We start from the raw sequence: 10994 nt of genomic DNA, 5'->3' as shown, positions 1-10994 counted from the left end.
TAAAGCCACCATTGCTTTTATTTGTTGCTTTGCGTGGAGACAAAGCACAAGATCCGGGTGTGCTGGAAGCTCTCCATTAACTAGAGCTCCTGGTGGGGGCGGAGCTCTAGAAAAAGAAGAGGACCCTGCCAGGGAGATATTTCATTTGGCCAGAATCCAGAGGATGGAGCCCATTGGTTGGAACTCTGGTTGAAACTGGAACTCTGAGAAGTGTGGAGAAAGTCCCCAGGAGACAGCACCATCACAGGGTGGGACTCCGGGACAGGGGGCGGGGCAAGGAGTGAGGGGGCGCATCTCTGGTGGGCCAGGCCCTCCCATTGGCTGGGTTCCAGCAGTCGGTGGCAGGTGGGCAGGGCGCCTACTTCTGTGCGGGGATCATGTCGTCGATGGACTGGCCTTTCTCCAGCTTCTTCTCCATCTCCACCATGAGCTTCACACCATCCACCACCAGCTGCACCTGTTCTACTTCGGACGAGCCCAGCCGATCAGCATTGGACACGTCAAATACTGAGCCCACGGCAGCTGTGTCCACGCCACCTGTGGGAGCAAGGCACAGGGAAGTGAAGAGGCAGCGAAGGTGCAGAGGGGCTGGGACGTGGTCCCCGTGCCAAATGCAACAGCGGCATGTAGTGAGTGCCTACTGTGTAACAGGTTACCTGCACACAGGTAATGCCTGTTTATTCATGGACTCACGAGTCTCTGGCTTTAGACTCAATTATCAAACATGAAAATATCGTATAGTGGGTAAGAGTGGGTTCTGGAGCCAGGCGGCCTGCGGTCGAATCCTGACCACTCCTCGCTTTATAAATGGGGAAACTGAGGCCCCGAGGGAGGTCCAAGGGCATGTGCAATGCATATTATATAATCATGAAAATCCCACACTGACTCCTGTGACTTAGGGGTATTGACACCCATTTTACAGAGGAAGAAATGCAAGCTCACAGAGGGTCAGCCCGTCCCGGATCCCCAGAACTCGCAGGGATGTCGCACCTCTCCTTCCATCCCCGCAAAGGGCCCTCCCCACCTGTCGTGGTGCAAAGGATGTGGGAGCCGTACCTGTACCCCTCTTCTGCAGGCGCAGGCGGGTGAGGATCTCCTCGAACTTGGGGTGCTTGCTCAGGTGCGCCAGCTTCACATGCACGCCTCCACGCAGCCCAGTGCCCAGGTTGGACGGGCAGGTGAGCACGTAGCCCAGGTGCTGGTTCCACATGAAGGGGTGGCCCGCTTTCTTAAAGATCTCCTCGATCTGAGGTTGGGGGACAGGACCAGGGGTCAGCGCCGGCAGGCACCCCCAAATGCACCCGCAACATGGACAGGGTCCGGAGGTACAGGGCGTGGGAACGTGGTGGAGGTGGGATTCTGAGGGGAGCCGGGAGGTAGGAGATTCTGAGGGTACGGGCTAGACAATGGTGACCAAGGCAGGATTTTGAGGGGTGGGGACTAAGAATGCTTTGAAGGCGGGTTTTTTTTTCTTCAGAGTCTCGCTGTGTCACCCAGGCTGGAGTGCAATGGCGGCGTGATCTCATCTCACTGAAACCTCTTCCTCCCAGGTTCAAGTGATTCTCCTGCCTTAGCCTCCCGAGTAGCTGGGACTACAGGCCCGTGCCACCACGATTGGCTTTTTTTTTTTTTTTGTATTTTTAATATAGAGACGGGGGGGTTTCACCATGTTGCTAGGCTGATCTTGAACTCCTGACCCTCCTCGGCCTTCCAAAGTGCTGGGATTACAGGCGTGAGACACCGCTCCCGGCCTGAAGGCGGATCCTTAAGGGAGGGGCTTGGACATAGGGTGGAGCTGGGTCCAGGGGCGGGGTCCTGAAAGGCGGATGGGGCTGGTTTTGAGGGGCGGGGTTTGGCATGGGGTGGAGCCAGGTCCGGGGGGCAGGGCCCTGGAAAATGGGCGGGGCAGGGCTTAGCATAGGGGCAGGGGCGGGGCCTCGGAAAGCAGGTGGGGCGTTCAAGGTGGAGTCAGAAGTCAGCAGCTAAGGGCAGACACCCACCTTCTGCAGCCCCACGCAGAAGCGGCGGAAAACCTCCTTCATGTTGCCCCCCTTCTCCATGGAGATGACCCGGAGGTGATCCTCCTCGTTCACCCACACCAGGAAGCTCTTGTTGTCATTGTGCCTAGGGTAAGGTGCCACAGCAAGAGGCCAAGGTCTCAGCCCCGCGGGAGCCCCATTCCCAGCCCTCCCCCAAACATCTGCCCACCGTCAGGGGGAAGAGGGCCTAAGAGGTGGGAGGTGGGTGGCATCTGCCTCCTCAAAACGCAGAAGCTTGAACCTGTAGACTCTAACGTCACAGGATCTGCAAAACCTTGAATCCTGGGATCAAGGACTTTTAGGGACTTAAAGTCTTTGAACAGCATTATTATAGATCCTTGGGATCTCAGGATGTTTGACAAACAAAAGCTTGGGATCAGAATTGATAACATCTTGGAAATCCTACATCTGGTCTCAGGACCAGAAAATCTTCCCATTGCAGTGTGTTAGCTCCCAATCCTAGCATCTCAGAAGCAGGATCTTAGAACATAAAATATTAAGGTCGGGCGCGGTGGCTCAAGCCTGTAATCCCAGCACTTTGGGAGGCCGAGGCGGGCGGATCACGAGGTCAGGAGATCGAGACCATCCTGGCTAAAACGGTGAAACCCCGTCTCTACTAAAAAACACAAAAAAATTAGCCGGGCATGGTGGCGGGCACCTGTGGTCCCAGCTACTCAGGAGGCTGAGGCAGGAGAATGGCGTAAACTCGGGAGGCGGAGCTTGCAGTGAGTCGAGATCAGGCTACTGCACTTCAGCCTGGGTGACAGAGCAAGACTCCGTCTCCAAAAAAAAAAACAAAAAAAAGCCATAAAATATTAAGATCTGGAAATGGCCGGGTGTGGTGGCTCACGCCTGTAATCCCAGCACTTTGGGAGGACGAGGCCAGAGGATTACTTGAACCCAGGAGCTCAAGACCACCCTGGGCAACATGGCAAGACCCATATATCTACAAAATTTAAAAAGTTAGCAGGCATGGTGGGACACATGCCTGTAGTCCAAGCCACTGGGGAGGCTGAGGTGGGCGGATCACTTAAGGTGAAGAGTTTGAGACCAGCCTGAGCAACATGGCAGAACCCTGTCTCTACCAAAAATACGAAAACTAGCTGGGCACAGTGGCACATGCCTGTAGTCTTAGCTACTCAGGAGGCGGAGGGTGTGAGAATCATTTGAACCCGGGAGACGGAGGTTTCAGTGAGCCGAGATCGTCCCACTGCACTCCAGCCTGGGCCTCAGAGTGAGAGTCCATCTCAAAATAATAAATAAATAAATCCGGAAATGCTTCAAATTATGGAATCACAGAATTTGAAATGAGTGGAATCTTAAAACCTGAAAATATTTAAAATCTTGAAATCTTAGAATCATCCCACCTGTATATCTTAGCACCCAGGCTCCCCTCATCAATTGAAACCTGGGTTCTCTAAATCTTTTTAGATCTTTGACTATCTGAATCAGGAATTCAAAGAGTCAAAGCAAGTCTAGCAATAATAGTTTATAATAAAGATAAGATGAATAACCAAGATATACTGAACACTTAGTGTATACCAGGCACTGCTTTTTTTTTCCAAGACAGAGTCTCGCTCTGTCGCCCAGCCTGGAGCGCAGTGATGCAATCTCGGCTCACTGCAAGCTCCGCCTCCCAGGTTCACGCCATTCTCCTGCCTCAGCCTCATGAGTAGCTGGGACTACAGGCGCCTGCCACCAAGCTCGGCTAATTTTTTGTATTTGTAGTAGAGACAGAGTTTCACCATGTTAGCCAGGATGGTCTGGATCTCCTGACCTCGAGATCCGCCTGCCTTGGCCTCCCAAAGTGCTGGGATTACAGGTGTGAGCCACCGCACCCGGCCCAGGCACTGCTTTTAATACTTTACACAAATTAACTCACTTAATCCTCATAAGAACACCAGAAGCTACAAATTACTGTGATCCCTATCCTATAGACAGGAAACTGGGGTAGAGAAAAATAAAATAAGTTACCCAAGTTCACAAAGCTAGTAAAGCTAGTAAATGGTAGAGCTGGAATTTGAACTTAGGGAGTATGGTTCAAGTCTAAGTTCTTATTTTTGAGACAGGGTAGCTGGAGTGCAGTACTTCGATCACGATTCACGGTAACCTCAATCTCCTGGGCCCAAGCGATCCTCAACCTCTGGAGTAGCTGGGACCACAGGTATACGCCATCACACCTGGCTTTTTTTTTTTTTTTTTTTTGGAAACAGACTCTCGCTCTGTCGCCCAGGCTGGAGTGCAGTGGTGGCGCCATCTCGCCTCACTGCAACCTCCGCCTCCTGGGTTCAAGCGATTCTCCTGCATCATCTTCCCAAGTAGCTGGGACTACAGGCGCCTGCCACTACGCCCAGCTAAATTTTTGTATTTTTTAGTAGCGATCGGGTTTCACCGTGTTGGCCAGGCTGGTCTGAAATTCCTGACCTCAAGTGATCTGCCCGCCTTGGCCTCCCAAAGTGCAGGGATTACAGGTGTGAGCCACCACGCCCGGCCAAGTCTGTTTTTAACTACCACTTCTCCGGTCCAGATTTCCCAAAATCTGACACACAGACCACAGGATAGGCAGGGGTGGAGGGCAAGATCATTTTCTGTGGCATGTAGAAGATCATAATTATGTTTATGGCCTTGGCTTTGGTGGAGGAATGAGGAGGGCCATTGTGGGACTGGAGGAGGCTGGGGGAAGAGGAAGCCAGGGGGCGGGGAGGGGCCTCACCAGATGCCACGGGCGTCGGGCCAGTCGCGGGCCATGCCTGAGGCCAGCAGCAGTGGGGACACGGGCTTGTCAAACAGGAAGTGGTCATCGATGAGCTGCTGCTGTTCCTTCTCTGTCATGCTCTTCAGAGGGTAGTACTTCCCTTTGAACTCGCCCGTCAGGCTGTTAAGAGCTATAGGGACACACGAGGGAGTGGTTGGCAGCCTGTCCCACTTCAACCAGGGTGTGGAGGCCCAGGGTTCCCCCTGCTGCTGCTCCTAATGGGCCTGGGCCTTGGCCCCCTGGATGTCCTAAAGGCATCTGAACCCTGTGGTCTAAACCCACACTTGTGACAGTTCCCCAAAATCTGTTCCTGCCATCTGTCCAGGCCCCCAGGAATGGCCACACAATGTGTTCAATCTAGAAAACAGAGCCACCCCTTCCCCTGAGGGACCCTCACATCCAGTCCACCTGCAGGCTACAGTGTGCTGGTGCCTGCGCCTAATGGCTGGCCAGACAGATGGCTAAAGTCTCAGGACTTTGAGAGGCCATTAGTAAAAATTATTATAAAGCAGAATGGTAGCCAGGTGCACTGGCATGAGCCTGTAGTCCCAGATACTGGGGAGGCTGAGGCAGGAGGATGACTTAAGCCAGGAGTTTGAGTCCAGCCTGGGTAACATAGCAAGAGCCCCCCATCTTTTTTTTTTTTTTTTTTTGAGATAGAGTTTTGCTCTTGTTGCCCAGGCTGGAGTGCAATGGCGCGATCTTGGCTCACTGCAACCTCTGTCTCCCAGGTTCAAGCGATTCTCCTGCCTCAGCCTCCCGAGTAGCTGGGATTATAGGCATGTGCCACCACGCCCGGCTAATTTTGTATTTTTGGTAGAGATGGGGTTTCTCCACTTGGGCGCCCCAAGACCCCCATCTTTAAAAAATCAATTGTAGGCCGGGCGCAGTGGCTCATGCCTATAATCCTAGCACTCTGGGAGGCCAAGGCAGGTGGATCACTTGAGGTCAGGATTTCGAGACCAGCCTGGCCAACATGGTGAAACCCCATCTCCACTAAAAATACAAAAATTAGCCGGCCATGGTGGCACGTGCCTATAATCCCAGCTACTCAGGAGGCTGAGGTACGAGAATCATTTGAACCCAAGAGGTGGAGGTTGCAGTGAGCTGAGATTTCGCCACTGCACTCCAGCCTGGGTGACAGAGTAAGACTCTGTCTTAAAAAAAAAAAAAATTGTGTGTTTTTTTGTATATTCATATATATAAAAATATGTGTATAATGAATTTATATTTGTGCATATGTACAATAAATATATAATATTTATATATATTATACATATTAATATAATATACAGACATGCCTCATTTTATTGCATTTTGCAGATATTGTGTTTTTTACAAATTGGAGGTTTGTGGCAACCCTTTGTCCAGCAGGTCTGTTGGAGCCATTTTTCCTACAGCATGTGCCGCTTCGTGTCTCTGTGTCACATGTGGGTAATTCTCACAGTACTGCAGACTTTTTCATTATTATTAGATCCGTCATGGTGATCTGTGATCAATGATCTCTGATGTTACTGTTTTAATTTTGGGGGGGGTGCCACCAACCTTGCCCATATAAAAGGGTGAACTTAATGGATAAATGTTGTGTGTGCTCTGACTGCACCACTGACCGGCCGTTCCCTCATCTCTCCCCATCTCCTTGAGCCTCCATATTCCCTACGACACACGATTTTGAAATCAGGCCAATTCAATTAATAACCCTATAATGGCCTCGAGGTGTTCAAGTGGAAGGAAGAGTCAACATTTTTCACTTTAAATCAAAAGCTTCATAGGCCAGGTGCAGTGGCTCACGCTTATAATCCTAGTGATTTGGGAGGCTGAGGCAGGCAGGTCACCTGAAATCAGGAGTTTGAGACCAGCCTGGCCAAGATGGCGAAACCCCGACTCTACTAAAAATACAAAAATTAGCTAGGCATGGTAGTGCACGCTGGTGGTCTCAGCTACTCGGGTGGCTGAGACACGAGAATTGCTTGAACCAGGAAGTGGAGGTGACAATAAGCCAAGATTGCACCACTGCACTCTAGCCTGGGTGACAGTGTGGCTCCATCTCAAAAAAGAGATTCTTTTCAAACTATTACTGCTGGCCAGGCACTGTGGTTCACACCTGTAATGCCAGCACTTTGGGAGACCAACATGGGAGGATCACCTAAGTCCAGGAGTTGGAGGTTATGGTAAGTCACGATTGCACCACTGCATTCTAGCCTGGACAACAGAACAAGACCTTGGCTTGAAAAGAGACAGAGAGGGAAGGAAGGAAGGAAGGAATGAAGGAAGGGAGGGAGGGAGGGAGGGAGGAAGGAAGGAAATTGCATCAACCATCTCAACCTTGAACGGCAGCCGCCCTGATCAGTCAGCAGCCCATCAACATCAAGACAAGGCCCTATACAACAAAAAGATTCCAACTTGCTGAGTCCTCAAATGATCACAGCATTTTAGCAGGATTTTAAAATTAAGGTATGTACTTTTTTTTTTTTTAGACATAATGCTATTATTGTGCACTTAACAGACTACAGTATAGGGAAAACATAACTCTTTTTCTTTTTTTTTTGACACAGAGTCTCACTCTGTCCCCCACGCTGGAGTGCAGTGGCATGATCTCAGCTCACTGCAACCTCTGCCTCCCAGCTTCAAGCGATTCTCCTGCCTCAGCATCCCGAGTAGCTGGGATTACAGGTGTGTGCCACTAGACCCAGCTGATTCTTGTATTTTTAGTAGAGACGGGGTTTTACCATGTTGGCCAGGCTGGTCTCGAACTTCTGTCCTCAAATGATCCACCCACCTCAACTTGCCAAAGTACTGGGATTACAGGTGTGAGCCACCTCGCCTGGGCAATTGTAACTTTTATATGCACTGGGAAACGAATTTGCGTGACTTGCTTTATTGTGCTAATTGCTTCATTGCGGTGGTCTGGAGCCAAACTCACAATATCTCTGAGGTATGCCTGTAATATACTATACACTATGCTACATATCACATGCCATGTTATACATAGTTAAGATTAAATATGCAAATTTTATATTTAAATAAATTATTTTAAAAATTGTTTATTTTTATTTATTTATTTTTGAGACAAGTCTCCATCTGTCACCCAAGCTAGAGTACAGTGGTGTGATCTCAGCTCACTGCAGCCTTGACCTTCCAGGCTCAAGCAATCCTCCCACCTCAGCCTCCCAAGTAGCTGGGACCATAGGTGCATACCACCACACCTGGCTAATTTTTGTATTTTTTGGAGATAGGGTTTCATCATGTTGCCCAGTCTGGTCTCAAACTTCTGGGCTCAAGCAATCCTTCCACCTGAGACTCCCGAAGTGCTAGAATTATAGGCGTGAGCCACCCCGTGCCCAGGCTAAATACATTATATTTAAAACAAAGGTAATAAATACTCAAAACTAATACTTCCTATTATTTTACTACATTTATTATTGACTTCTTGTCTTGAAGTCCTTCCTTCCTTCCTTCCTTCTTTCCTTCCTTCCTTCCTTCCTTCCTTCCTTCCTTCCTTTTTTTTTGAGACAGAGTTTCACTCTGTCACCCAGGCTGGAGTGCAGTGGCATGATCTCGGCTCATTGCAACCTCTGCCTCCTGGGTTCAAGTGAGTCTCCTGCCTCAGCCTCCCAAGTAGCTGGGATTACAGGCGCCTGCCACCACACCCGGCTAATTTTTGTACTTTTAGTAGAGATGGGGTTTCACCATGTTGGCCAGGCTGGTCTCGAACTCCTGACCTCAGGTGATCTACCTGCTTTGGCCTCCCAAAGTGCTGGGATTACAGGTGTGAGCCACTGTGCCCGGCCTCTTTTCATTTGTTTTTGAGGCAGGTTCTCGCTCTGTCACCCAGGCTGGAGTGCAGTGGCACAGTCACGGTTCACTACAGCCTCAACCTTCCAGACTCAAGCGATCCTCCCACCTCAGTCTCCTGAGTAGCTGGGATGACAGGTGTGTGTCACCACTCGTGGCTCATTTTTGTATTTTTTGTAGAGACGGGGTCTTACTATGTGGCCCAGTCTGGTCTTGAATTCCTAGGCTCAAGCAATACCCCCTCCTAGGCCTCCCACACTGCTGTGATTACTGTTGTGAGCCACTGTGCCCGGCCTCAACTCCTCCTTTCTGAGGCGGCTCCCCTCGGTCATTCTCCACCACACCCATGTCTTGGCTTCATGGCACTTTTGAATTATCTTGTTCATCTGTGGGTTTCTGTATTTCTTCTCGTCTCCCCACCAGCTGAACACTCTATGAGAACAGTGAGGGACCCCATCTCCCCACACAGGGCAAGAAGCCCTGGAAATGTGTGCTGGATGAACGGATGGCAGGACGCTGGGGGCAGCCAGGTGTCTGTGTGGGTCTTCTCAGGGGCCCTTGAGTCTGGACAGCACCCCCGGATCTCCAGCACAGCAGGCAATGCCGACGGCCAGCACCACTCCCCAAGGCCCCACAATTTACCAAGCTCTTCCCCTACTTTGGAAAACGGGGGCCCAAAGAGACCCGAGGACCTGCCCATGGAGGAACAGAGACAGGGTTGGGTGACCCCAGCAGTGGACGGGGTGGGGCGCTCACCTTCCACGGAGAGCTTCTCCACCGCCCGGCGCTCGCCACGGGAGCAGTGCGGGGGCAACGTGTAGCCCTTGATGCTGCGGCCGGTGCGGACGCGGCTGCTGAGCACGTAGTGGGGGTCCAGGTCGTCTCCACCCTGGAGAGCGAGTGGGAGATCAGGACCAGGGAGATCCTCCGCCCCCTCCAGCAAGCCCAGGTCTCCCCCAGATGCTCCCCTCAGTCTCCCTGTTGCTTCCTTTGCCCTCTGCGTCCTCACTGATTGGTTGTGCAGAGCCTCTCCCCGCCACCCATACCTGGGCTCTGTCTCTCCCTTCTCTGTCTCTCTCCCATCTCCTATCTCTGTTTTTCTTTATACCTCTCTCCCCCAACCTTTGTATATTTCTTTTCCTTTTCTTTTTTTTTTTTTTTCTAAGACAGGGTCTCTCACTGTCACCCAGGCTGGAGTGTCGTGGTGCCATCATAGCTTACTGCAACCTCAAACTCCTGGGCTCAAGCAATTCCCCTGCCTTAGCCTCCCAAGTAGCTGGGACTAACAGGTATGTGCCACCATGTTCGGCTAACTTAAAATAAATTTTTTATAAATAGAGACAGGGGCTGGGCGTGGTGGCTCACACCTGTAATCCCAACACTTTGGGAAGCTGAGGTGAGCCAATCACCTGAGGTCAGGAGATCGAGACTATCCTGGCCAACATGATAAAACCCCATCTCTATTAAAAATACAAAAATTGGCCGGGCGCGGTGGCTCATGCCTGTAATCCCAGCACTTTGGGAGGCCGAGGTGGGCGGATCACGAGGTCAGGAGATCGAGACTATCCTGACTAACACAGTGAAATCCCGTCTCTACTAAAAATACAAAAAAATTAGCCAGGCGTGGTGGTGGGCGTCTGTAGTCCCAGCTACTCGGGAGGCTTAGGCAGGAGAATGGCATGAACCCGGGAGGCGGAGCTTGCAGTGAGCTGAGATCATGCCACTGCACTCCAGCTTGGGTGACAGAGCAAGACTCCGTCTCAAAAAAAAAAAAAAAAATTAGCTGGGTGTGGTGGTGCGTGCCTGTAATCCCAGCTACTCAGGAGGCTGAGACATAAGAATCACTTAAACCTGGGGATCGGGGGTTTCCATGAGCTGAGATTGAGCCACTGCACTCTAGCCTGGGTGATAGAGTGAGATTCTGTCTCAAAAAAAAAAAAAAAAAAAAAAAAGACAGTGTCTCACTATGTTGCCCAGGCTGATCTCAAACTTCTGGGCTCAAGCAGTCCTCCTGCCTCAGCCTCCCAACGCAGTGGGATTACAGGCGTGAGCCACCATGCCTAACTAAATGTTTAGGCTTTTTTTTTTTTTTTTTGGTAGAGACAGGTTCTTGCTATATTGCCCAAGCTGGTCGTGAACTCTCCTGGCCTCAAGTGCTCCTCCCACCTCAGCCTCCCAAAGTGCTGGGAGTACAGGTATAGCCACTGCACCCAGCCTTTCTGCCCATTTCTGTTCTCTTCCTGTCTCCCTTTCTCCCACTCTCCCTGTCTGTCTCTGACTGCAACTGCATGTCTCTCTCTGCCTGTCTCTCCTGCCTTCTCTGATGCTCCCTTCTGTCTCCTGTGTCTCTGTCTCTCCCATTTTTTTTTTTTTTTTTTTTTTTTTTTTTTTTTTTTTTTTTTTTT

The 10994-nt window shown here is 50.7% G+C and overlaps 1 protein-coding gene across 2 annotated transcripts in view; it reads right to left on the bottom strand.

Moving 5' to 3' along the window:
- The window catches only part of CKM (creatine kinase, M-type), a 17926-nt gene continuing 6932 nt past the window's right edge, over positions 1 to 10994 (bottom strand). For both annotated transcript variants that reach the window (XM_017874372.1, XM_017874373.1), the window contains 5 exons: positions 9346 to 9478; positions 4753 to 4924; positions 2001 to 2124; positions 1057 to 1246; positions 1 to 537 (listed from right to left, as the gene is read on the bottom strand). In XM_017874372.1, coding sequence (XP_017729861.1) covers positions 359 to 537; positions 1057 to 1246; positions 2001 to 2124; positions 4753 to 4924; positions 9346 to 9478 — 798 coding nt within the window. In that variant the 3' untranslated portion in view covers positions 1 to 358. The remainder of the gene's footprint in view (positions 538 to 1056; positions 1247 to 2000; positions 2125 to 4752; positions 4925 to 9345; positions 9479 to 10994) is intronic.

The sequence above is a fragment of the Rhinopithecus bieti genome, unplaced genomic scaffold, assembly GCF_001698545.2.
Source record: "Rhinopithecus bieti isolate Rb0 unplaced genomic scaffold, ASM169854v2 scaffold_7888, whole genome shotgun sequence".
NCBI classification, from domain to species: Eukaryota; Metazoa; Chordata; class Mammalia; order Primates; family Cercopithecidae; genus Rhinopithecus; species Rhinopithecus bieti.
The sequence above is the reverse complement of the archived record's forward strand: the minus strand, read 5'-3'. Positions and strand labels throughout refer to the sequence as shown.